The sequence below is a fragment of the Epinephelus fuscoguttatus genome, linkage group LG14, assembly GCF_011397635.1.
Source record: "Epinephelus fuscoguttatus linkage group LG14, E.fuscoguttatus.final_Chr_v1".
Taxonomy (NCBI): domain Eukaryota; kingdom Metazoa; phylum Chordata; class Actinopteri; order Perciformes; family Serranidae; genus Epinephelus; species Epinephelus fuscoguttatus.
The window spans coordinates 14,414,132-14,441,382 of record NC_064765.1 but is presented as its reverse complement, the minus strand read 5'-3'; the positions used below and the strand labels follow the sequence as shown (position 1 = coordinate 14,441,382).

The 27,251-nt window shown below is 40.1% G+C and overlaps 1 protein-coding gene across 3 annotated transcripts in view; it reads right to left on the bottom strand.

Moving 5' to 3' along the window:
• Nucleotides 1-1,823: 1,823 nt before the first annotated feature.
• zgc:110158 (uncharacterized protein LOC553590 homolog) overlaps nt 1,824-27,251 on the bottom strand; it is a 68,503-nt gene continuing 43,075 nt past the window's right edge. Inside the window, exons 5-18 of one of the 3 annotated variants that reach the window (XM_049595903.1) lie at nt 24,595-24,684; nt 18,164-18,247; nt 16,940-16,999; nt 15,991-16,057; nt 12,875-12,939; nt 12,565-12,626; nt 10,672-10,717; nt 10,235-10,270; nt 10,062-10,116; nt 8,610-8,680; nt 8,174-8,252; nt 8,027-8,055; nt 7,476-7,577; nt 1,824-4,950 (exon numbers count right to left, since the gene is read on the bottom strand). In XM_049595903.1, the coding sequence (XP_049451860.1) occupies nt 4,921-4,950; nt 7,476-7,577; nt 8,027-8,055; nt 8,174-8,252; nt 8,610-8,680; nt 10,062-10,116; nt 10,235-10,270; nt 10,672-10,717; nt 12,565-12,626; nt 12,875-12,939; nt 15,991-16,057; nt 16,940-16,999; nt 18,164-18,247; nt 24,595-24,684 (876 nt within the window). In that variant the 3' untranslated portion in view covers nt 1,824-4,920. The remainder of the gene's footprint in view (nt 4,951-7,475; nt 7,578-8,026; nt 8,056-8,173; nt 8,253-8,609; nt 8,681-10,061; nt 10,117-10,234; nt 10,271-10,671; nt 10,718-12,564; nt 12,627-12,874; nt 12,940-15,990; nt 16,058-16,939; nt 17,000-18,163; nt 18,248-24,594; nt 24,685-27,251) is intronic. The other 2 variants (XM_049595904.1, XM_049595906.1) reach the window with 2 other exon arrangements.

Below are 27,251 nucleotides of genomic sequence, written 5' to 3'. Positions count from 1 at the left end.
TGACTAGTATGAATTTTAATTGAAGATATCTATAACGTCATTCTGACTAGTCTGTAATTCAGTTTTGACTAGTAAGATTCAAACTATTTTTGTCATTCATGTGTATGGGGTTTGTCATTATAGATATCTACAATTACATTATTCATTCATTCATCTTCTAACCGCTTCATCCTCTTGAGGGTCGCGGGGGGGCTGGAGCCTATCCCAGCTGACATCGGCAGGCAGGGTACACCCTGGACAGGTCGCCAGACTATCACAGGGCTGACACATAGAGACCACCACACCACCGTGCCGCCCACAATTACATTATGACTAGTAATAATTCAGTTACAGATATCTATAACGTCATTTTGACTAGTCATAATTCAGTTGCGGATATCTATAACGTCATTTTGACTAGTCATAATTCAGTTGCAGATATCTATAACGTCATTTTGACTAGTCATAATTCAGTTACAGATATCTACGACGTCATTTTGACTAGTCATAATTCAGTTGCGGATATCTACAACGTCATTTTGACTAGTCATAATTCAGTTGCGGATATCTACAACGTCATTTTGACTAGTCATAATTCAGTTGCAGATATCTACAACGTCATTCTGACTATCTGAAACTTAATTCAAGATATCTACAACGTCATTCTGACTATCTGAAACTCAATTCAAGATATCTAGAAAGGACCAAGATGTCTTCAATTGATGATAATTAAAGATATCTTGAACTTGAATTATGACTAGTCAAAATTAAATTGTAGACATCTCAAACTGGAATTACAGATATCCACAATTCAGTTAGAGATATCCGCAATAACAATTGCAGATATCCGCAACTACATTGTAGATATCTATAATGACAAACCCCATACACATGAATGGCAAAAATAGTTTGAATCTTACTAGTCAAAACTGAATTACAGATATCTGTAATTAGAGTTTTGACTAGGCAAAATTAAATGTTAAACAGCTTGCCATACCCAGTCAAAATCTCCTGTAAAATTTTCTCAAATAAAATAGTTTCACACTCAGATAAGACAGCAGGCTTCCTGAAAATCAGTTCTTCGCCTCTTTATAATAATAACCTACACACCAAGATGAGCAGTGCAGCCACTGGCAGCTACCAATTTAGTGCAGTGAAGAAGAACTGATTTCCAATAAAAAAGGTAACATTAGCTGTTAGCAAAATGTCTGCAGTTTGGTACTTTTTATGGCCCTCAATGTATGTATTTGGCATACAGGAATTATAGCAAACAATTCACATCCATACAAGGGTAATAGTATTCATTTCCGTAAATGTTTACCCTGTTGGGGGTTGTGAAGGCCTGGAGCCTATCCCAGCTGACACTGGGTGAGAGGCGGGGTACACCCTGGACAGGTCACCAGACTATCACAGGGCTGACACATAGAGACAGACAACCATTCACGCTCACATTCACACCTACGGACAATTTAGAGTCACCAATTAACCTGCATGTCTTTGGACTGTGGGAGGAAGCCGGAGCACCTGGAGAAAACCCACACTGACATATGAGGAGAACATGCAGACTGCACACAGAAGGGTTCAAACCTGCTGTGAGGCATTAATGCTAACCACAGCTCCACCTTGCCGCACGGTAAATAGTATTAAGTGGTAGTTTTGCTCTTTTTTTAAACACAGTGGCATCAGATTGGTACTTTATATCTGCCGATATACAAGTTCAGGCATCGGAATCAGTATTGGAACAGAGAAAATGCAGAATTTCTAGAAAAACTGGAAAACCACACATAATGTGGAGGCAAATAATAAATGGTATTAAGTCCAGTGAAAGAAGCTCATGTTCATGGCAAAAGGAGTGAAGTCATTTTATTTGTTTTTAATATGTATCTACAACAAGGGGGACACAGGCAAAAACGACTGACAACTTGATGAAAATTAAAACAAAACCGAAAAAAAATTACATTTATTATCAATGCAGTTTTCCCACCTTTTTTTCCAATAAGCAACATTTTTTTGTCTAAAGAAACTTTACAATATAAAGAAACATACGAAGAAGGAACCTCTCATTTTACTACACGAGACATTTAGGATCTGAAACTACCCTAACATGAGATACAAAGCAACTCCCCAAGGACAGACTGCCTCATATTCAATACTGCTTTGTCATCAAGAGGAAAAAATAATGAGGAACTCAACAGAAAAATCTTTACTCCCCTCAAAAAAATTCCTCTCTCAACCCTCCCTACCCCTGAATGTTACAGTATTATACATCAGCACAATAGAAATACAGAAATGATCAACGTTGTGACGGCTTTACTTACAGGACAGAAAGATAGAGAGAAGTTCGACTGCATTTTATACAACAGTATTTCAAAGTACAGGGGAGGAAACGCCTGTTCCCGCACTCTCTCTACCTCTTCTCAGCAATAAGCACGAATCTTTTTTTCTCTTTACTTTCCCAAAAACATTTCTCCCCGCCCATTTTTAAATAGATTAAAAAAAAAAAAATCCTTCATAGTAAAGTCTGTACTCTGGTCCCTGGTGTGTCAGATTGAGAGCCAGTGTCCTGTGTGCCCCGCTTTCGCTTTTTGTCAAGAGGGTAGTTAAATGTGTCGGAGGCAGACGCGGGAGGGACGAGTTTTATTATGAGACCTGGCCTCTGTCGCTCTGTTCTTGCAAATTCTCTGTCCAACACAGTGAAAAATATGTGTGTTTGTGGCGTCTCGGCCACCTTACTCAAGAATTTCCCAAGAACAGAGGCAGAGGAGGGAGACTCGTGTTTCATTTGAAGATCTGTCGAGGAAATGTGTGTGACAGTGAGTTAGCTAAGAGGCGTCTAAACACACTCACTACGAAATTGTCCTCCCTGGTCCTCGTCTCAGATCCCTTGACGCTACAGCTCTGGTGCGCGGTGAGGCGCCACGTCCGTCTGTGATGAGGTGAAATAGCATAATAGTTCTATAGCAGCTCCAGTTTCTGTTTCTCGCCATCAAAGACACACCATCTCTGAACACACAGTTGCCCCGAAATCGTTTCTGATCAACTGTTGTTGTGATTTTGAAAATATCAAAACATGTCAATGATATCAAAATGCATTTTACAGTATTTACAAAAAAATTAAAATCAAAAAGATGGAGAGAGTTGTACAAAAAAAAAAAAAGAATCGGGGGGGTGGGGTGGGGGGGGGTGGGATCGTGTTTCGATGCTGGCCCATTGGAAAGGTGAGAAAAGGGGAGGTGGTGGGGGGGAAAGGACGGAGGTCTTTTTCTTCAACATGAGCAAAGGGAAGGAGGCCGCTCTTTACAGTCAACAGAGCCTTTCCGCTTCCTGCTTTGCTCCGACGAAAAAACGCCGATCAGCAGAGCGCCGGAAGTCCTTTCAGAGGGCGTGTGCGACAGCAAGACGTCTGCAAAGCTAAACTGAGACTGGTGTGTGAAAGCAAATTTCCCATAAAGCACAGACATACATCACAGTGTGTTGAGGACTCGTCAGCAAACAAAAAAACAATCCAAGTGTTCACTACAGTTCAGCAGAGACGATAACGCGGCCTACGACACGTGTCGGAGTGAACGGTAACCTAAGTGGGCAGCATTAGAGGAAGCAGCATGAGTGGAGGGTCTTCAGCACCTTCGGGGGCTCGGACAGAGGGGGTCTAACGACGGAGATGAGGAGACGCTGCTGACTGGATCTGAATATTTACACAGTTGCTACTAGTTCTGCAGTTAACAAAAAAACCCAAAAAAAAACAGGGATAACACTTTTAAAAAAGTAACAATGATTCATAAGACAAATTTAAAAGTACATAAATAAATAGAGCTGTGCATTTCACTGCATGGAAGCTACTAAAAACAGGAGCCGCGTCTTCTTCTGGTTATCGAACGAGGAGTTAAAAATTTAGATGGCTGCTAAAACTCTGAGATATATATATATATATATATATATATATATATATATATATATATATATATATATATATATGTATATATAAAGGGCCAATCAGTACCGTGATGGATAAATCTTACCAGCAGGGGGCAGTGTGCTCGCACGGAGCCACATGTTACACAGCAAATAGTTTCTGATCTGTGTGCACACGTGCTGTCTTCATCGCATTAATGTGCCCTTAGAAACAACAGAAATTAGAACCTAATCTTAAAATGATCATAGCAATATCATTAATAACAATAATACAATAATAAAAATAGCATGATACAATACATACACAAAAAAATGGAGAAAAAGAAAGAGTTCACTGATCATCACAACACCTCTGTTAAAAAATGTACACACAGAGAGAACAATGTTGGGGGTGGGGTGGGGGGGTGGGGGTGCAACGGGGTCGTCGAATGTCCGACCCTCAACTGAATCCGTCGGGAGGAACGGCAACAAAAAAAAAGACGATAAAAAGTCCAGGTTGAGAAGTTTCAGGCGGCGGCTAAAAGACCCAACGCTGTGTCCTCATGCGAGGGCTGTGTTATTATCCAGTCTCCTCACTCCCTCTTTCTCTCTGTTTGTCCTCCTTCCCTCGCTTATTGTCTAGAACCTGACAGGAAGCCAGGGAGGCCCGGGCCGGAGTCAGAGAGGAGGCTCTTCCTGTTGCTCTGTGACTGCTTCCTATTCAGACCGGCGGCCATCTTGCATGCTCCAGGCGGGCCCGTCTTAATAAGAGTCCCAGCATGCTCGAGGGCTGTCCCAGAAGGCTGCATGGCCGTAGAGTTCCCGTAGAGTGAGAAGGACAAAAGGGGTGGTGGTGGGTAGGTGGGGGGTGGATAGCGGATCCCATATGGGGGGGGGGGGGGGGGGCAGAGGGTGTGTGTGAGGAGGGGGAGGTGGTCCAATCCGAGGTGAAGTAAGGATTGAATTGAAGAAAAAAAAAAATCAGGTGCAGGGGTACAAAAATAGGAGGGAGGAAATAAAGAAAAATACAAAAAAAAGGAAAAAATAAAATCACACACTCATCGTCATGTTGGGTGAATACTGAAAAGAGAGAGAGGGAAGGGGGAGGAGGGCACAGATGAGTGGATATGTCACTGACAACATGTAAACACCAGAGGGCGCTCAGACCCAGCCCTGCAAAGCTAGAGGAGGCACAGACTTCTGTTCCGGCTCGGCTCGGCTCCAATACACCTGATTCAAGTCATCAATAAGTCAGTCATATTTCTGATTCATACGACTGGGGATTTAACCTTGATACTTTCTATGGTACAGATGGAGTTTGTACATAGCAAAAAGCTTCAGAAACAGACTCAGCTTTCTGTGGTTATTTTTTAAACACATATTTCACTCTTTGTTGAGAATTCGGACAAAACCCTCAGGCCATTTCCGTTTGTCTTCTTTTAACTTTCTTTCTCTCTTTTTTCTTTTTACTAATTTTGTCTCATTACTTGTTTCTTGCTCATTTTTGAGTAATTTCTCCTTTCATTGCTCATTGCCTTCTTCAAATCAAGCCAATTCACTCAGGTTTCAAAGGGTTAAATGATATTCTTTGTAGAAATCTCAGTTGACAGATATCTGGGACAATTTTCAAGGGCCAATACTTTCACAAAAGATATATTATTAAAAAAAATGTTTTGATTAGAATAGTATATTTTTACATAAATGGTATCAGTATGTACTGTAGGTTTTACATTTTGAGGGCTTTTAACACTTTTTTAATTTTTTAAAGTTGTGAATTCTTGTCTGGGACAAGTTTTTTGAGATTTGGTGATTTGCCAACCAGCCCCATCATTGGGACGGTTGGCACAATGTTAAAATTCATTCATCTTCTAACCGCTTCATCCTCTTGAGGGTCGCGGGGGGGGGGCTGGAGCCTATCCCAGCTGACATCGGGCGAGAGGCAGGGTACACCCTGGACAGGTCGCCAGGCTATCGCAGGGCTGACACAATGTCAAAATGCTATACCAAAAAAATGAAGCAACCAATACAACAAGTTGAATATTTGATAAAAACGAGACCTGAAAATGTGAACATTTAATAAAATATATGCCCATTTTTAGCAATTTCTCAGGAGGAACGAATAACTTTTGCCACTGACCCTTAAAAAAAATAAAATAAAAAAATAACACTGTCAGCACAGTTTTTAATTGTTTAACATTGTTTTAACCTCTCAAAATACATTTAACTCTTTGGTTTAGTTGCTTCTTTTTTTTAAGATTATTTTTGGGCTTGTTTGCCTTTAATGGATAGGATAGTGTGAAACAGGGAGATCGAGAGAGTGGGAGAACGACATGCAGCAAAGGGTTGCCACCCGGAGTTGAACTCGCGACCGCTGCAGCGAGGTATCCCTTCTTTCCTTTGTTTTGAGATACTATAAAACTGAAATATTACCGTCACCAAAAAGTTAGTGACTTTCAGATGTTTTAAGAAAAGCAAACATTTTTGTTATATTTTTGTTTCTGTGACCTTTAAACGACTGTGTACCAACAAACCCCGGTCTCCCCTGTCCCATTGGTGGTGAATCAAAACTGACTCATTTTGGCTTTCAAGAGCTCTTATTTTGAAATATTTCTAATTACTCCCAGCCCTGCTGCTGATTGGTTGAATCAGAGTATTAGAGCTTAACTATAATTCCAGCCTGTGCACCCCGTGGCTCTGCAGGCTGAGGGTAAGAGACCGTCACAGTCTTTCACAATGCAAGGATCAAAGTGCACTCCTCCACCTGTTGCGCACAAAAAACTTCACAACTACTTTGTTCTTAAAGCTGAACACATTTAACCTTTGAAACAACATCAATGAAACAGACTGAGCATTTGTGTCCATCCACTGATCACTGATACAGAGGGTATACAATGAGTTCCTACGTGATTAGTAAGCGGCTACAATGCAAGCAGAACATCAGATATTCTTTACAGCCCTGGTTTTATTACTATTATTCTGTAAACATGCTGTTGTGCAACGCAGGCACAGCGAGGCATGTTTTGGATTTCAGATTTATTTTACAGTGCTGTGTCCCATGTAGCAGAGCAGGGGGCTTCAACATTTGAGGCCAAGGAACGTTAGCTTAAAGAGGGACGGAACAGGGATCCCCTTCTACATGTTTTATATAAAATTGAGATAATTCTCTGAATATTTTCTCTCTGCTAAGTCGGCAGCAGTTGTAGCGTGGCTAGGTGCATTAGCCTCATACTTTGCACTTTTGCCTGAGGTGTCTGAGGAAGACGGTATGTCAAAGTCTCTTGCTCGAAAAGTTACATAACAATCAAGTCACATTAATATCCATACACTTGGAATAATCTCTGCTAATCCACCTCTTATAAGCGTCTCTTTAAAAACTGACAGAAATTAACACTGCTACCTCTCTGCTCAAGACAAAACCAGTACAGCTATAAAACCAAATAAAAAATAGGGACAAGACACAAACTTAACCAGAATGTTATCAATAGTCTGAGATCACTATTGAAAAATCAGGCGAACCCTCTGCTTGCATTCATCCACTGGTTTATGTCATGAAGTCAAGGATAACTGTTAAGGGTTGTGAGATGTCGTTCACTCGCTCTACTTACACTTTCGCTTTGGAATGGGTTCAAGAAGTTCCCGCCCATTTCGCCGTCATCTCTTGGCGTTCCAGGAGGGTTGTTCATGCCCCCCATGTTATTAGGGGAGCTCTGGAGGACAAGAGGGAGAAGAAAGGGTATTTTAAAAGCTTAGCTCAGATTACAAACTAACTAACTAACTGGTGGAGGCAGCAGTAGACCAGTAACTCCTGTGTTCTGTGAGGTAAAATTACTGTTGTTGTCAAAGGAGTCTGGTGGCTTGTAGAAAGCATAGATGACTGCTACAGTTCCTTCTCCGAAAAGCAAGATAAAGCAGTGAAAATATTCTAAATATAGCGTACACTTAAACTGAAATTAATTTTTTAGGTGGTTAAAATACATTCTCATGCTGCCCCATCCACAGCAGTACACTCATGGCAATCTACCATAGGTAATACACTGACCATTGATAAGTACCTCATACAACCCCAAATCAAGAAATCCCAACCGCCCCTTAAAGTATAAAAATTTTAAAAACAACAACGCTCAGCAAGTTTATTGAAAATCTGATTTACACTCACCTTTGGCAACCCGTCCATATCCCCAGACCCTGAGGAAGTGGAAGACATAGTTGAATTGTTTTCCAAGGTAAACTTGTTCCAAAATGAGGCATTATCTATCTGTACATGAATCAGTGGTTTGTAAAGCCACACTATGTTTAAACCCACCTAGTGATCCGTTCATGTGGTGTGGCTCCATGGCTCCCATAGCTCCCATTGGCCCGTCAGGCCCAGGTCCCATAGGGAACTGGCAAAGAAGACGTAGAGGAAGCTTTTTAAATGACTGCAACATTATTTTTCATGTTTGACCTCTGTGGTCTTTTTCAGCTTGGAGGTGAAGTAGAGATTTGTTATGTTTGTCTGATGCTGAGTTGTACTGGTGCCCAGTGATGTGCTTATAAACCCAGTGTGAGCTGGATTCATTTTTGTGGGCAAGGCTGTGTAATTTCAATTATTACAACAACATCTATAATTTTAACCCTGAAGTGCATCTGCACTGTCTGTCTGAAACTGTTACACGCCTGGAGAGTTGAAGCTTTAAAATAATGTTACAGAGATTTTTTTGTTAAATGAATTACTAAGTGAATTAAATTTTGAGACTCACGTTGGGTCTGTTGCCTCCCGGTCCGATTGGATTCATCATTGTATAGATGTTTTCACTGGAGTTAGTCGAATCTGAGAAAAAAGCAAAACACGAGCTTTAGTTACATTATATTACAGAGATTATGTTACTCACTAATAACAAAGATTTGATCAAACAATAAATTAAATATTCAGCGGTCCAGTGCGTAGGATTTAGGGGGATATATTGGCACCATATCAGGCATCACCCTGAAATAGTGCAGGATTTATACTTCTGTGTCCAATCAACTGTAGTCTCTGCACTGACATACAGCCTACAACATACCCTACCTACGCCGTAGCCTGATGTGCGCCTCCCCAGAAATGTAACTTCATGTTACAGCGATGCAGACCTCCTGTCTGTTTCTGTAAGCTGAAACCATTTCCCTCAGTGGAAACGAAGCTTTTATTTACTTTAATTTCACAGATAAGAAGCAATAAATTGTGAAGACAATAAAGCCTCCAAGTCTTGAGTGTGATTCATCCTGGCTTTATATGAGTAGAGGAAATCTCAGCTAGTTGCTAGGCTAATTTATACAATGTAAAATGACATGGGCTTGTGCTAATAATATTAGCATGTTGTATTTGTTTGGAAAACATGTTTAGTATAAGACAATTGTTTTGTCGGTGAACCTTGTGAGCCAAATTTTGTAACATCACCTTTGTTAAATGTTGCTGTTGTTCCTGGTTTCATATGGGTAGAGAAAAAGTTTGCTAGCCACTAGGCTAATTTATACAATGTAAAATGCCATAGGCTTGTGCTAAAAACATTAGCATGTTGTATTTGTGGTGAAAATGTATCCAGATAAAGACAAATGCTTTGTCTGTGAATGCTGCGAGTTATAGTGAAGCTGATTTGTGTACTTGTGTTTGAAATTGTCTCTATTAAGCCATGTTTAAGTTCCTCATCTACGGAGACCGTCATGTTGCAACGCCATGTTTCTACAGGAGCCCAGAATGCACAAACCAAACACTGGCTCTGAATAGGACCATCTGCGTTTGAGCATCAGCTACCATAGTTAGCAGACCGTCTGTGATGAAAACGGCAGAAAAACACTGATTATTTTAACATGAAACTGCTTTATTCAGTGTTTTTTTTAACCAGTTTAAATCACTGGATCGATTTGTTTTGGAGAGGAAGAGACATCTGCAGATAATTTGTCTCCTGGTAAAAACTTTCTGAACAATAAACAAAGGAATTCTAACTAGCAGAAGATTCAGCTGGCTGCAATGTACAGTCCTCACCACTAGAGGCCACTAATTCCCCCTAAATTTTACACACTGGCCCTTTAAATAAAAATAGATATGTGAAAACACTGATAGTGCTTGGCTGGTGAGGGGACACATTCATGCTGGTTTAGTGAGGAAGAAAAATGGAAGAGACATCTATTTCTGACACAAGTGTTAGTGCTGGGGACGTAGTTATGTGACGCACCACCTGGGCTGGGCATGATGGGAGTTCCAGGTGGACCTCCTCCTCCTGGAGGACCCTGCAGAAACAATCAGTGATTGAGGTTAAAATTACATTTAGACCATGAAGCATCAGTGTAATTAAATTTTGACTGCATGCATGAGAGTGGCTCTTGTTTCTGACAGATTTGAACTCACCACATAGTTTCCTGGAGATGAGGAGGAGTAGGCTATCTGCAGGAGGAAGAGGAAACAGATAATCAGATCTGAGGGTCAGAGAATGCTGAATGTAAATCTATACAGGGAGTGACAAATGAAGAGAACTCTTTACAGTCCGATACAGCCCTGCAATAAATATTACTTCTGTAAAGCAGACTGCAGCAAGGACGTGTTGTGTTAACTCTATAATATGTTTTTGATGCTACAGTTTATACTGTATATTCTCCTGTAATTATGTGGTGAACTGTCCCTTTAACTGTCATTTAGGGAAATTGCCTTGGAAAACCAAAGCTGAAAATCAACAGCATAACGTTAGTGTTTTGCTGGGGTGTTGCACAACACTGAAGGTCATTTCCTCTTTCTCTGCCCAACACCTTTATGTTGTCATGTGTGAAGGTCAAGGCTTTCTGACTCACAGAGTTAGCATTAGGTCCTGGCCAAGGCCCTCTTCCTCCGGGACCCCTGAGGTGAAGAAAAATAAAGGACACAAAGAAAAGAAAGGGGGAAAGAGAAGAAAAAGGGTGTGAAGAGAAAGGCAACATAAATAACTCACAGAGGATACAGCAAAAGGAGAGATCCTCTGGACCCCACAACCCAGCAGCAGGTTTGAAAGGCATGTTTTATCGAATTAAAAATTTGCCAACATTATTTAACATAGCCAGAAACTGTTAGAACAGAAATTGTTGTCGGATCATCCAATTTACGACAGTCTTGAACACATCACGTGCAACAAACGCTTCCCTCAGGAAACTAATCTCAGCTTAACATAGTGATACATCATCAGAATCATTTAATTCTATGTCTCATTTAAAATCAAACCAAAAATTAACCGTTTACATGACATTACAGGTCCTGTAAAAAAATAAAATAAATTTTAAGCTATCACGTGACAAGAATTAAAGCAAAATTTGTACAAACTACAGGCTGTTTACACAAACACACAGGAGAGGTTGTAAGCAGAGGTTGTGAAAATTCAGTGGGTCTCATTCTTGAAACTTGAGCAGAACAAATTTGTGTGTAAACTGTTCGCAGAAGGAAATTCATGTATATTGCGGTATTCATCAATATGTTAGTAGCTCCGAACTTTTCGTAGGTACAAAATCTACACCTGCTTCTGACTGCTCGTAGTGTTTGTGTAAATAAGTTATTGCACAGAAATGTTGCTTGTCATTATTAGAAATTACAATTTTATTGGGGTGTCAGTGGCTTAGTGGCAGAGCAGGCGCCCCATGTACAAGGCTGTTGCCGCAGCGGCCCGGGTTCGACTCCAGCCTGTGGCCCTTTGCTGCATGTCATTCCCCCTCTCTCTCCCCCTTCACGCTCATCTGTCCTATCAATTAAAGGCTTAAAAATGCCCAGAAAAATATCTTTTTAAAAAAAAAAAAAAAAAAAGAAATTACAATTTTATTTCATATTGTGCTCTGTTACGTTCACAGTATACAGATGCCTTTAAATCAAGCAAGTTACACTTGACAAGAGACTAGAAATATAACACATTTAGCTAAATTAGTTGACATTTAGCTTCAGATTAGGGTTCTTAAAAACCTGAATGAGTCTTTTAAATCCACTTAATACAAAACTGGAAAACGCTGCTCTCTGAATGAATAACATAACAAACCAGCACAGTCCTCCTTTGCACTTTTTACGCACTGCAGCCCCAAACTACATGTCATTTTTGTTTAACTTAATTATCAGAGAAGCGACATGGGAAACGTAAACATGATTTCAAATTGAGTTTTGGTTTAATAAGACCTGTGGACGCGCGAAAGCAATTCAAAGTCTGTCTTTATTCGCACTGGGCAGCTGGTGAATCCGAGTGGGTTTTAAATACCGAGGTTTTTTATGTGCAAATTAATGTACAGATTCACTAACATTTCATGAATGAGGCCCAGTGTGTGTCGTATGTGGAGCCCCTCACTTTTTCCCCAATATTGGTAACACTTGTTGGCACTTGAAAAAAAAAGTTGTGTATAAAGATTGCATTTTTCCCTCTAATTTTTGTTGTAAAATAAAAGAAATTCAACTTATTTTTTTGCTTGTTTTTTAAAATCATTATCATTATTTATAGCTTTATAACTGTGTTGTTCTACACAACAGACATTTTTGAGTTCACCCTACTTATAGTCACCATTGTGCTGTTTCCATACAAATGTAGGATTTATATATTGTGGTGAAAAATGAGGCCCAAGTGAGTGAAGTGTGGCAAGAGCAAAAAACACCCTGAAACTGACTGGGGTTCAGAGGATTAATCTGCACTGAGACATGGATAAAAAGTCATTATATTTCACTACATCTGTGTTTTCACTTACATGTTCATTCCTGGCATGGGACCGCCCATGGAGTTGGGAGGAGGCCTCATACCTCCGTAATTCTGTAAGACAAGTGGTTAAAAAAACACTGTAAGAACATTCGCTTGAAAGTTATAATCTATTCTCAACTACATCACTGTTTTTGTTTACTCTGGTGACGCTAATTCTTGGACTGTCTTGGGTTTGGCCTTTTGTTTAACATTTTCTGGTTTCACACATATATCATTAGACTGTGAGCCCAAACTGTTCTGATGACTGTACAGAAACAAACACATCTCAAGAACAGATTCATCCAAATAAATGTGTGTACCTGTGGGCCCATGGCCATTCCTCGAGGGGGGTTCATTCTCATAGGTCCACCCATGTTAGGATGTCCTGCAAGAAAAGACCGTGTTAGGCAGTGTTAATTTCATTAACGAAAACTATGACTGAGTACATTCGTCATTACCCTTTTTGTTTCAGTGACAAAAACGAGATGATGATGAGACGACACTAACGTCATTTAACACTAACTGTGACTGTCTCAACACGCAATACTGACAATGAAAGAAGATGAGAATAAAAGCTCTATTAAAATCTTTATCTTCCTTGATAAGAAGGCCAGACAAAATATTATAAACTGCCTTTTTTGTCTTTTAAATGCAGCAGTTCTGTTTCCTGTGCTGCTGTGCACGCCGTATCAGGACGATACTGGCAGCAACATTAAGCACAGACAGGAGGACTCAGAATAATTTACTTACTCACTGTGCTCCAACACTACACTACTTATCTTTATTTTATTATCACTTCTTCTTATCTAATGTGTCTCATTTTTTATTGGCCAACTGTTGGTCTTCATTATTACATTGTTTAACTTTAAGTTCTTACTTTTTTAATGGTTTTAATGTTTTAATAATTCTTATTTGGTTGTTAATCTAATTATTTGAATTTTTTGTCCTAATTCTTCACATGTAATATTTATGTGTCTGTTTTAACTTCCTTAAATTGTGTCTTATGTCCTTAAATTGTTGACATCAGACCACTGACACACTTTCTGCAGAGCTGCATTCTCAATCATCCAACCAGTGTTTCATTTGAATTTGATGAGATAAAATCTTATATAAAAACAACTAAAATGACATGATTATTGGTTTTGCTTAGACTAAATCAGAATGTTCAGTATAATCTGATGTCTAAAATGTCGACAGTTTTCATTGACTAAAACTAGACTAAAATAGTCACAGTTTTCTTTGTATTATCCGTCTGAGATAAGATTGAAGTGCCTAGACTTTTGGTCAACTAAAACTAAACAAACAACTAAAAAAAAATAACAGGATGAGGTCGACTAAACATGATAAAAACTAAGTAACCAAGGACATTTGACACAGGACTACATTAAAAAAAAAAAAAAAAAAAATTAACACTACACCAGAGTTGCACACTGACTGCGACACACTACACATGACACATGGTGTAAATCCACATATGGCTCCTCTCTTAAAGTCAGGAATTAAGACATGCCGCAGACAAAGCTTCATCCTAATCCCATTAGTCATATCCCGCTGGCCCCTGAAGCTGTAATCTGCAGATAAAATCACCACTGACCCCTCACCGAGCCAGACACACCCACAAGTGTTTGATCCACACAAGAAAAGGAACCGAATTTATGCTTAACAAAAAAAAAAAAAAAAAAAAAATCATAAATCTGTTGGACGATGTTCAGTCCTGAAACAACCTGTTCATGAACTGATTTATCAACTGTGAGAATGAATCAAAACTTTGTAATAATTGATTATCCGGTATTAGAAATGTGTTGAAAAATGCCAAATTTTTCTCCAATGTGAGAATTTCACTGACAATTTTTTAATTTTTTTTAGGATTATTCTTTTTAGGGAGTTCTCCCTTTATTATAGCACAGCTGAGTAGTGACAGGAAAGGAGGGAGAGAGCACAGCAAAGGGCCATGGGTTGAATGTGAACCCCGGCTACTGCAAAGGACTCGGCTGATGTGGGGCGCATGCTCTGCCAGGTGAGCTGGAGGTCACCCCACAGACAAATGTGGGTAAAACAAAAACAAAAGCGTTTCAGCTCAACACTGTCGTCAGAGTGACGTGCCTGGGCAAGTGCGTCCATCTGAACGCTGCCTGTGCATTCCATGTAATTGCTGAGGCACCACTCGAGCTTGTGTGAGACTGTTTCTGTGAAAGTGTTTTAAATAGCAGTGATTTAGCAAAAATGAGTGTGTTTGGGAACTACTGAGCATATGACTGAACTTGGATTATACTGCAGGAGATGGGTGAGAGTTTGTAAATGGACGTGTTGAATTAGTTTTGCTGTTGTTAATCGCGGCCCCCTTCTACTTAAATTCATAAAGAATTTTCTCCCTTTTTGGATTCTGTGTTCACTGTGGAGGCATCCAAGGGAAACAAACTTTTCTTCAAGAATCCAACGTAACGAGGGGTAAGTAATTAATATAAATAATCATTATGTGGGTGAAGTATTCCCCTAATACCCCTTTCACTGTCAAACTGACCAAAGCGTGAAAAAAACTAGCAGCTATTTTAACACAGAGATAGCACTATAGACCGTCCCTTCTTTAAGCCTCCTTTGCATTTTTACACAGAACCAAACAACAGCAGCATCACGTCGCTCCAGTGTGTGATTATAGACTGCATTCTGCAATACCGCAATCAAAGAGGCATGACGCACATCACATGTAATACAACAGGGTACATACAGGTGCGCAGCTTTTCTGAACAACAACAATGGCATTAACGTGTCAATAAAAATAATTTACCACCCTTTTTACATGGCAGCTGATCTCTTCCTCTGTTCAGAGGGAAAGGAACTCCCTCACCTAATTGTTTTCCCAACTTGCGGACATTTATGGCTGCTGTTCTTTTTGGAGTTAGCCCCTAACTGCTCACAGCTACTTTTTAAATCTCCTGCGGTGGGTTGCATGCATAACATAACATCAAAAAGTCACACTCATGCTGCCCATGATCCATGGTGGATTAAAGACGAGGCCATTCACCCCCTCATTCTATGCTCATATGTTATATACAGAGCGGTGAGGCGGCATAACAGCACGATATCCCTGCCCTAAACAGGCTGTGTAAAAAGTGCTAATGATAACACCTAGATTTTTTGAAAGCTGCATGAATATATTGATATTTAAATAACATTATTGTCAGTACTGTCCATCTCGGAGGAAAGTGAAATCAATTCTCAACACCTGCTGACATCCCGTTATTTTTTGACATCTTATGGACTAAAAAAGTAAATGCTGAGTTTGACAGATTAATCAACAACGGAAATAACTGTGGCATCATCAATCATCACATAGACGATCTACTATACAACATATTTAATTATTTGAGGAGCTCCCCCGTCTGAACTTAAGACTATACGATAAGAGTCTAGACTATAAGAGCCATCTGAACCTTACCTTGCGGTCTTGTCGGGTCCAAACTGTTTGGCAGGAGAGGCTGAGATCCAGGGATTCCCCCTGGAGGCTGAGGAAAGACCAGACATGGAAACTGATTAAAATACTGACTCACTTTCATGATTTGCAACACAGATATACTGGCTTAGGTTTGGCCGGTATCACAGTATACCGGGATATTTAGAAATTCTGATGTATAATTTTTAACACCATCAAAAATAGAGACGCTCCCCTTTCTATCAAACTGATACAGAGATGCTGTATTGAAGTGATGTAGTGCACAACATGTGCCACCAGAGGTCACTCTCTACCCCTGCAATGGGCAGCTAAGCTGATAAGGATGGTGACGGTGAATGCGCTGTTAGAAGTCTGCCTACAGGGCTTTTGGCCAGAGAGAGATTTCCTGGTTGAGGTTAGAAATAATAATAAAAATAATAAAATGTGACTAGGAAGAGCAAAAACAAACAAAAAAAATTTAGTAATAAATGCACGTAAAATATAGACAAAAAAATTGGTAAGCAATGAAACAAATAAATAAATAAACAAATCTACAAAAAGTGAGTAAGCAATGCAAAAAAAAAATTAGCATAAAATGCAAAATCAAAACAAAAACATACATGAGCAAGAAATGCAAAAAAACTCAACAAAAAAACTGAACAAGGGCAAAAATAAAAAAAAAACAAAAAATGAATACACATTGCAAAAAAAAAAAATGAGTATAAAATGCAAAATCAAAATAAAACAAACATAATAAAACATGAGTAAAAAGTAAATAAAACTGAGCAAGAAGTGCAATAAATAAATCAACAAAAAAGTGACCAAGCAACACAAAGATAAATTTAAAAAATTTAACAAAAAATTAAGTAAAAAACAAACAAACAAAACTGAAAAGTGAGTAAGAAATGAAAAACAAAACCAAACAAAGAACAAACAAACTAAACAGCTCCAGTACCTGATTTGGCATTCGGAGTGCGGGACGCGGTCCACCTGGATACCGTGGTGACATGAAAGGCTGTGAAGAGAAATAGAGTAAAGAGGAAAAAGAAAAGTGGGGTTGAGGGTGGGAATGTGGGGGAAAGAGGGACACAGAGAAAACGACATTTTCATTATTGATCAATCTGAGAGCACTCAAACAAGGTTAGCACTGAGGACACAGATGGACACAGTGTGGTTGGAGAATGGAGGATGACACTGAAAGATCATCAACACACCCGCCTAGAAACATAAAAAAAATACACAAGTGAGTCAGTGTTTTATGATTTTTAACAATGCCTGCTTACACACACACACTCAGAGCGTGGATTGTGTGTGTGTGTGCGCTCACACAGCTCCCTGCACACCCTGCCTGCTCTCACTGTGGTGTAAGCTGATTCGGCCTGTGGTCTGCATGCGTAGTTAGAGACACCTCGGGCCAACAACACCGTCCAAAAACCTTAGAGGAAGCATGTCCACACTCTCTCGCACACAAGACGGAAACCAGAAACCACAAGAATGAAGAGCCGGGCTGCCGCGGTTAATGGGCAAAGGCTAGCTTTACCTCCACAGTGGTACGTCTGTAGCTACTGTTCTGGATAAGTGTTGAATCACACACTGAGTTTATTACGGCTGAATATCTTGAACTCACTCTCATCTAGCTGGAAGCTTGAGTAACTCAAACTCTATCTGTGTGTGTGTGAAGTCGGAGTACATATGTGCACCCATATATGTGACGTGTCCATAGTGCCTGTCCTCTGTTTTATTAATAAGGTGCAAGAACAAGTAAGCAGAGCAGAGAGGAGTATGCTGTGTGCGTTTGTGCATGCGTGTGTGTTCAGAGTGGAGGAGCAGATAACTGTGCAACCCTCCACAAGCTGCTCCGGGGGTGGGGCAAGGAGTGAATTATTCATCCCACACGGGGACAGCCGATTCTGGGCCTTGAAGAGGAGTGGGCCCTGCTGCCTCTGGATGCTCGGCTTTCATTGAGGAGCTGAGAGGGACCGCAGGAGCCGACATCTACGAGGAGTTAGCCAGAACAGAACTAGAGCTGACGGGGCTCGAGGGCAGGAGAGGAGGAAGGGGTGTGCGAGTAGTGAATGGAAAGAAAAAGAGCTTGTGTGTGGGTGAGGGGGGGTGGGGGGCGGGATTTAGAGGGAATGAAAGAGAGAGGGGTGTTTGAGAGAAAGAGTTTGCATCTTACCTGGCCATGGGGTCCCATCATGGGGTTGCTGGGGTTGTGTGGGGGGGGCTGTGCGTGGGGGGACTGCTGAGAGCCGGGTGGTCCCTTTAAGAAAGAAGAGCGATATCAGAGAGGGGAGGGCCCGAAAGTGGGCTTTACACCTGGAGGAATTACCCGATCAAAACCAGAAGAAAGAGGAGGACGAGAGGAGGGGGAGTCAGCGGGGAGTCTTTAGGTTGAGAAGGAAGAGGAGGAGCAAGAAGATGGATAAAGCTCTTTATAATCTGCAGTTAGATAATGTTCTCCTTAAGGGAAAACTTCAGTATTTTACAACCTGGACCCTGCTGTCCCATATTTTTGTGTCTAAGTGACTAATGGGGACAACAATTTTTCAAACTGTTCCAATACTGAGAGACACTGCTGCAGCCAGCAACTGCGAAACAGACTGCAATGTAATACACTCAGGGCATTTGGCACCTTCACTTTATGTCTACTGAAAGTACTCGTTTTTGCCACTGACAGGCTCAGATTGTTATTCTAAATATCTGACAACAGTATGGAAAGGATCCCTGCAGAAGTTCAACATTGTTCTTTACTTTCCATTCGGCACATTCTGTTAGTTAGTTTGTGTAACCAAGTCTCGTTTACAGAGAAGTCTCGGTCTGACATCTTGCAGACTTTTTTCCGCTGTGTCAAAATCATCTTACTAATCAGCCATGGCGTCAAAACATCACAACACACTGCTCCACACTGCACTCGTTTCTGCAACTCTTACTAACGTGGTGACTCCTCATCTTTCTGCAATCAGTCACCTCTTGTGAGATTTCAGAACAAGCAAAAGGTAAAGAAAACATTTCATTTCTCTATAGGGATCTTTATTATAATGTTGTCAGAGATTATAATAACAACCTGCGCCCGTCAGTGGCAACAACATAAAAAATAACCACATACATCAGCCTGTCACAGTCATTACATTACCAACTCACTGAAGTCACTAGGGATAGGAGAAAAAATGGATACAGCATAGTATCGCGATATTTTTGCGGAGCAATATCGTATCATAACACAGCGCCATGCATTGTTTTTTTTTATATTATATAAATTATTAATATCACAAATACAAATTAAACTTTAGGTAGCCCACTAGAATAATATAATAAGTTGCTTTTTCAGGCCACTAGATACATTTTACTGCAAAAAAAATGAGATGAACAGACTGAAACATTTATCTTATTAGATAAAACAGATGTTGACAGAGTTTTCCTTTGGGGACATGATTTACATTTGGAAAAAAGGCAATACATTGCAATATATTTTATCGCAATACTCAGCATATCACAACATGTTTAAAAGTATCATGATTTGTATCATGGATCCTCTGGTGATTCCCACCCCAAGAAGTCAGCAAAAAATATTGATATCATGTCTGCATATTATACAATATTGCACTTGTGTTAACATGTGTGTTTGTTCACATACATTCTCGGAACCCATCGGCTGTATTTGGCGTCTGACTTCCGGCTTGATTTGGGCGGAGGAGGCTAATTTCAGTTTCCGACTTCCGCTTATATATAAGTAAATATGCTGAAACACTGCGATGGATTCAGAGTTTGCAGTGAGGCCAATTATGTTCCGTCTCGTTAGTTCACCGCACGGAGCGTTTAACCTGGCAACAACTGCAGCTGGCTCAAACGTGATTGGTCAATATCACGCGGACTACAAACAGCCTACAACCAGAAACCAGGGCTCTTCTGCTCTTCCTCTGGAGGCAAGGTCTCCAGGGTTTGCCTACAGACTCTACATTCACTGAATGTAGAGTCTGTATATAGAGACTAGTTCACATAGAAATCTCACCAACATTTCAGCTACCATGATGCCAAAATAAATAGCAGGGTTTGGTAATGTATTGCCTTTTAAGGAATTACTCTCTATACCTTTGTGCCAAATGTTTAAAATTTATTCAAAGACAGGGTGAAGTAAAGACTGAGATTTACGTCTAACCACATTACACATTAAAAAACACTTACTGAAAACATGTGAATAGACTATATAATGCTGAATTGTGGAGTCAAACTGTTAACCTGTTTTTCACTATTTATGTGTCCAGGATTTTTTATCAAGCCAGCTTGACAACACAATGGAGCAACCCTTGGCATAAGCCCCACCCCTACACTATATAAGAACTAGAGCCATTGAACTTTGTTGTGGTGTGAAAATAAATAAAATAAATAAATTACCATCCTGCTACAGACTGAGAAGAGCTAGGCGGGTTTTCAGGCTGTGAATATGATTCTGTCTCTGATGGTTCAAACATGTTTGGCTGTTAGGGATGCACGATTTTGCCGATATGTAACAACTTATTAGACTGATAACCGACATTGATATATCCACTTTTTCCCCACCTAATGTTAGTGATCATCAAGTCTCTTCTGTAGTGGAGTTAACATCATATTATGCATGCATACTCTTATCATGATGGCCCACCAGCACATGAAGAAATGAAGTACAATACTTTTAAATGTATGCAATATTTATTCATTGTGCAAAATAAGAAAAAGCATGTTGGCTGATTCTGATAGCTCATTTTAAAGCTAATATTGGCCAATACCAATGACTTGCCGATTGTTATCGTGCATCCCTAATGGCTTAACAAGTCCAATAAAGCTGTTATATGGAGCATCCATTGTAGGGCTACATTTAAAAGAGTTTGCAGCCTTCCCATAAGTGGGCGTGGATTCTGCAATCATTCAAATACACTAATTTTTCTGTGGTGTGACAAACTCATTACACATATTTATTTTTGCTTTACCCGGACGGAGCCTGAGAGTGGATTTGACTTGTTGTTTTGTGTAGTTTTAATTTATTTATGTTTAATTTATGTTGGATATTTGAAATAGTTTTTCACATTCCAATTCCTGAATATTCTTAAGAGTCCTTTGATTATGCTACTGTATTCTCATTATATCAGAGGAATAAATGGTCTTAAAATGACAATGATATCTTTTATTGCAATTATTTCTGGGACAATATTATCATCCACAAAAAGTTGTTATTGTGACAGGCCTGGACGTAAATTGGCAGCTGCAGCATTCTCTCAATAACTGTTGTTCCCATTAATCACTTAGACACAAAAACATGATAAAACAGGGTCCAGGTTGAAAATTACCTAAGTTTCCCTGCAACAAAAAACAGAATTAAAAGCCAAAGCTCAACAGGAAAACAGCTTTAATTTGCCTCTGAGTCCAAAACAAGCCAACAGAAATCAGCATTAAGCATAACTAATTTTGCTGGACTGCTCTAACATGTGCGGCTACGATGAGGAAGATGATCCGTGGGACAGAGTACCACGTGCAGTTCTCCTCTCCGCCACATGGGGGCAGTGTTGCCAAAGGCTGAGTGCAACAGGACAGGAAGCAGCAGGACAGGCACTAGTGGCAACTTCAAACCACAAACATGATACTGACAAAAACAAGTTAAAGTTGTTTTTTTTCTTCTTCCTGCTTATTGTGAGGCGACTTCAGAATGACAATGAATCAAGGAGAGCAAACCCCCGAGCTTCACGGACACACTGCTGGGTTATTGCTGACATTTCACCCCGAGACAAGAGGTTAACGACCCCTAATAAATAGCTCATTATGCAACAGTCTCTTTTCCGCTCTTATCACGGTCAGTGCCTTCATCTCTTCTTTTTGAACTGTTGGTCGGACAGAACGAGACATGTGAAGACATCTCTTTGGGCTCTGGGAAACAAATCAAATTAAAATTCAGCCAGTTTTTGAACGTTTTATTCAAAGTTCTTGCAAAGCCTCTTGTGTTTCGGCAACATTTAACATCTGAGCATGCAGAAAAAACAGAGCTTTGCATGACAACATGTTTATGACTCTAAAAGTAGAGGACTCGAGAGAAGAAGGTATTGAGTAGGTCACAAACTGAGCATCGTAACAGGACTGGAATTGAAAAGATCTCATGATACCCGGCCCTCACTATGAGCCATATTTGCAGCAAACAACCAAAGCTTTCCGTTACAATAAGGTCCCTTGAACACACACACACACACACACACACACAAACCCTCGCCCAATCTCACTCCCCCACCAATGTTATAAATAGCACTTCCATGCGTCTCTCCTCACCCTCTCTCCCCCCACCCTTCCCCTTGCTTATTCACAGTCGTACTCTCACTAATCCCCCCTCACCGCCACCACTGCCATCCTCTCAGCACATTGCCTCGTTCTCAGCGAGCAAACAATGGAGTGGTAGGTAGCCACAGAAACAAACACTGGGCCACAGTCCTGGTGGCACTGATCTTTCACATTTCCCTCTCTTCTCCTCCTCACCCCTCTTCATCTCCCTCCACCCCTCCCTCTCTCTCTCTCTATCATGTCACTCGCTTTTCCTCTCTGACTCTTCTCCACCACCTTATCGTGCCTCCTGCCAAATGCCAGTGCTGTCCATCACACCGCTGCCTCACGGAGGATGTGTGTGTGTGTGTGTGTGTGTGTGTGTGTGTGTGTGTGTGTGTGTGTGTGTGTGTGTCCCTGTATGTGTTTGTATATGTATCTGTGTGTTTCATTCTCTTCGCTCTTCAGACAGCCATCTCCCACACTAAAACCTTTCCCTTCACAGAGCCGAGACAAGTCAGAGACAGAGACGGAGATGGGAGGAGTGGAAGAGAGGATGAATGCGGGATGGTTGAATCACCGGTTGGTTGGACAACAGCGGCCCGGCGAGAGCGAGCCACAGATGAATGAACGGTGCGAGCGTCAGAGGGTCTGACTGGGTGTGAATATCGAGGAAATGTGGGGGGGAGGAGGGGGGAGTGGGAGAGTTGGAAATGTGGTGTCATCTGATCAAACTCTGTTATTGATTTAAGAGAAAAGGACCCCAACTGATACTGGATTTTTGAGGCTGATATTGATACTTGAGAATGATAAAGATCCGATAATAAATCAGCTGATATTTTTGTTTTACATATATGTATGAAAAATATTTTGAGATAAAGATTAAATGCATAAAACGTTTTAATGGTTGAACGATAAACTTTTTCATCAGGCAACAGTTATAACAACCATATGACATCATGTTGAGGTCCTGTGAAAACCAAGTATCAAATTTGGTGATTTTAAATTTATTTAGATACTGTTTTCAAGAACTCTTGATCTTTTTTAAGTTAAATAAACCATTTAATAATCCAGTAAATTAGCTAAAAAATATATTGTCACAAAGCCTGAAACAAAGTTTTATTGCAGTTTTAGGGATGCGTGTCATATCAGCAGATATCAGGCCAATAGTGACTCAAATAGCTGGATCGGATTTCAGTGACATTTGAAGTTTGAGTTGTTGCTGCATGTAGGGGTGCTTTCACACCTGCCCTGTTTGGTTCAGTTCAATCAAACTCAAGTTCATTTGCCCCCGAAGTGCGGTTCATTTGGGCAGGTGTGAACACAGCAATCACACTCAGGTGTGCACCAAAACAACCAGACCAAGACCTTCTTGAAGAGGTGGTCTTGGTCTGGTTACAAATGAACTCTGGTGCAGTTCGTTTGTGGTGAGAACGTGTTCCGACCTGGATCCGAACCAAGTGCAGTCACATGACACATTGTTTGGGTTAAACATGAGCATGTTACAGTCCTGGAGGATTATTAATGTGCACCTCCTCCTGTACTGCCTTAATATGCACATTCAGCACATCCAATGCATCAAAACATTGTTTTCTAGTTGGAGCCACGCCCCATTTTCAAACTGTATGGTTTGACTAAAATGAACAATGACAGCAGTATAGTCCACGATGAGCAGCACTAAAATCAACCTGCGTAGAAAGCGTTGCATTTATCTTGCAAGTGTACTCTTCTTTCTCACACAAGGCATTTGATCTGATCCGCTTTTAAATGCTGCCGTGAGAACACGAATCAACTCTAGGCAACTATATAACTGTATAGCAAAATTAGTCCCTGATTTGGACCAAAGCCCAGTTATTGGTATCAAGACTAAAAAGTCAGATCCCCACACAGTTTCTACTAAGTGTGCAAACATAAACGCCAACACCATTTTATTTTTAATAACCTATATCGGTAAATAATATCGACCTGCTGATATCAGTCAGGCTTAAGCTGACATTTTTTCCCTGAGCTTTTCAAAGACAGAGCTGCTGTTTTTATAGGAACAACTCAAATTTGGGTGATTTTTGTGTTTTTGTTAAAGTTAATTGGTTATCTGTAGGTGGGCAAATTATTCTTCTTTCAAACATTTTTAAAACATGACTGATTAAAAAAACAACAACTGTATTTTTTCCTGGTGCTGGAGGTTAAATTAAAAGAATATGCAAATACTGCCTCAACTTTCTCTGATTTGTTTTTAGGAGTCATGTGGATGAAGGGTAAAAAGACAGAGATGTGTGTTGTTGGAGGAGATGGAGGACTAAACAGGACAGTGACAGAGGGGGTCAGTCATACCTGGAAGAAGCCTGGGGGCATGGGACCACCTGGCATGGCGTCGTTCGGGGGCATGTTGCCCATCACAGGGCTGGGCGCTGCTGCTGCACTCTGAAACACACAAACACAGCGATTAAATGTGGTGTTTGGTGTGTGAGTATCAGTGTGTGTGTGTGTGTGTGTGTGTCTAACTGCTCCACAGTGATATTTATGTACATGATGCACTGGCCACCAAATTACTAAAGGGGGCAGTGTGTGCACCTGCAATCACAGCACACTCCTGCCCCCCCCCCCCCCCCATCTTAGGTTTAATAGTTAATTCATAAAAGTGTCTTCTATGAAAACCTTTAAACTGTTGCCTCATCTCTTCTCTTCTCTGAGAGGAGAGGAGAGGCTCCGTCTGTGAACTGGGAGAGAAACGAAGAGAAAAGTTTTCAAGGACAAATTCCACCCAAATCTTATTTATGTGTTCTGAAGAGTCTCTAGGAGAAACACTCAGGAAGTGTCAGCGACACAAAGCTGTATAGAAATGTGTTTGACTGACCAGATATTTAGTATTAGTTATGGTTCACCATATAAAAACAGTTCTGCAGTCTAATTATTTGGGATGTAAAATCTCTCAGATCTTGTGTTTCCACAGAACGCCTATATAGCAGAGTCCTGCACTGGGTCGGTACCCGATGGATACCCGCAAAAACAGCTGATTTTCGGGTGGTTTTTAAAAAAACATTTTTTCCCGGGTTCGGATCTGGGTGGAAAAAATAACATGCGGGTCGGATCGCAGGTTTTAGATAAACACATCAGTCATTAGTGCGGTAAACTACAGACTATCTTGGTCATTATTTACTCTCTGAGGATCGCCTCCGCTATTTCGCAACGGTCACTGGTTCAGCTGTTTACACGCGTTTCACCATCTAATAACACAATTTGTGATTGGACGACAGAATCAACATGGCTGCCACCATCTAACAAGTGCCGCTTCCAAAACAGTAAATAATTATTTAGGTATTTAAGAAATAAGTGTATAAAATGTACAACTATCACTTTATAATGTTTCTGAAGTGTTTCCCTGATGGATTACTTCTCTCCTCGATGGATTCTAAAAACACGTGATGGCTCGTAACTGCTGAACGTCGCTCTGGACAGAAAGTAAGTCCATTATTACACATGTAAAGTTCCTTTACATAGATTAAAAGTTTAAAAGCATTAAACGTAACAAACGAGTGCTTTTACACTTGTATGGGAGAAGAACACAAAGGGTTGATGATGGAGCTGAAGTCAGGTTTTTATTGTGAGAGCTGCTTCATTCAAGTTGTTGTTTACTCACTGGCACCTTAACTGTGGCGATACACTGTTCAATATTCAGCCAATATGACCCAAAATGATCACTTTAAATCCAGGTTACGGGTCGGGCTGTGGGTTGTGGTACTACTTGGCCTGATGCACGGGTTTGCGGTTCAGGTGCGTGTTTGTACGTCGCAGAGTCGGGTCGGGGCGGATCTTGAAAACCCGTGCAGGACTCTGCAATATAGTTTTCCTGTATGCAAATCAATGTAACGGTGACACAGTGTGTGGACTGTGGCAATACCGAAATTCGTAACTGAATGCTGTGGATGATCCTGAAACACCACATACACTGAAGTGGCCAGTTTATTAGGTACAGCTGAGGACATCAAATGCAAATAAAACAAACATATCATACATTTATGAAGTTTATAATTGTATTTATATTTTTTTCTTCAGTGTCAGAGATGTACATTCAACTCTATGGTCATTTAGGAGGCTGTAGGTGGTGGTGTAGTATATAACCTAAGAATTAATGGTGTTTCCCCACTACTGCGCTATCTTTGTGTCTTGTCTTATGCATAAAAATGTTCTTATCATATCAAAAATATGTTTATGGTCGTTTAATTATGGTTTATTTTATATAGGTGAGTTTTACGATGGAGTGTTTATTTATGTTTCTAAAATTACTTATAATATACCTTTTTTCTACTGCTGTATATTTTTCCCCCATTTTAAAAAATATTTTTTATGGTATGTTGTCAAGGTATTCTGTAAATAAAATAACAATAAATATCATACAATTTAATATAACGAGTACTTGCAAGACTTCCTCTCTGCATTTGTTGATTACATTTCTCTCAATAAAATATATCTAAACATTTTTAAAAACTGGCATGATTACTTTTTTACACATTTATATTACATACTAAAATATAAAATTAACATTACTCAAATTCAATGATCAAATGTGTAGCACAACTTAAAAATAAAGCACAAAGTCATCAGCAAATAAGTTGAGTTTGTAGGGTTCTTGGCTTTTAAGGGGCAGTAATGCTTTTTAATGTTTTAATAGAGCAGTATCTGCTAAAATAAAGCTGACACCACACCACAACCCAGAGTGTTTTAGTAGTTTACACTAATCCAGGAGAGTGATGCCTCTTCTCGACCGACATCCATTTTCTTGTGCTGTGATTTAAAGCCTTTCACAAGCATTTATACCATTGAAACCTCAAGAAATTAGTTTTATTTTTACTGAAAACACTGAAAAGGCAATTAGCATAATTAGAAAATTATCAAAAAACTAGGAAAATGTCAACTTCTAATTATATATTTAAAATTATGTGATAGCAAATAATTATTTATTAGACATTATTTGGTTTACTTTTTTGCAT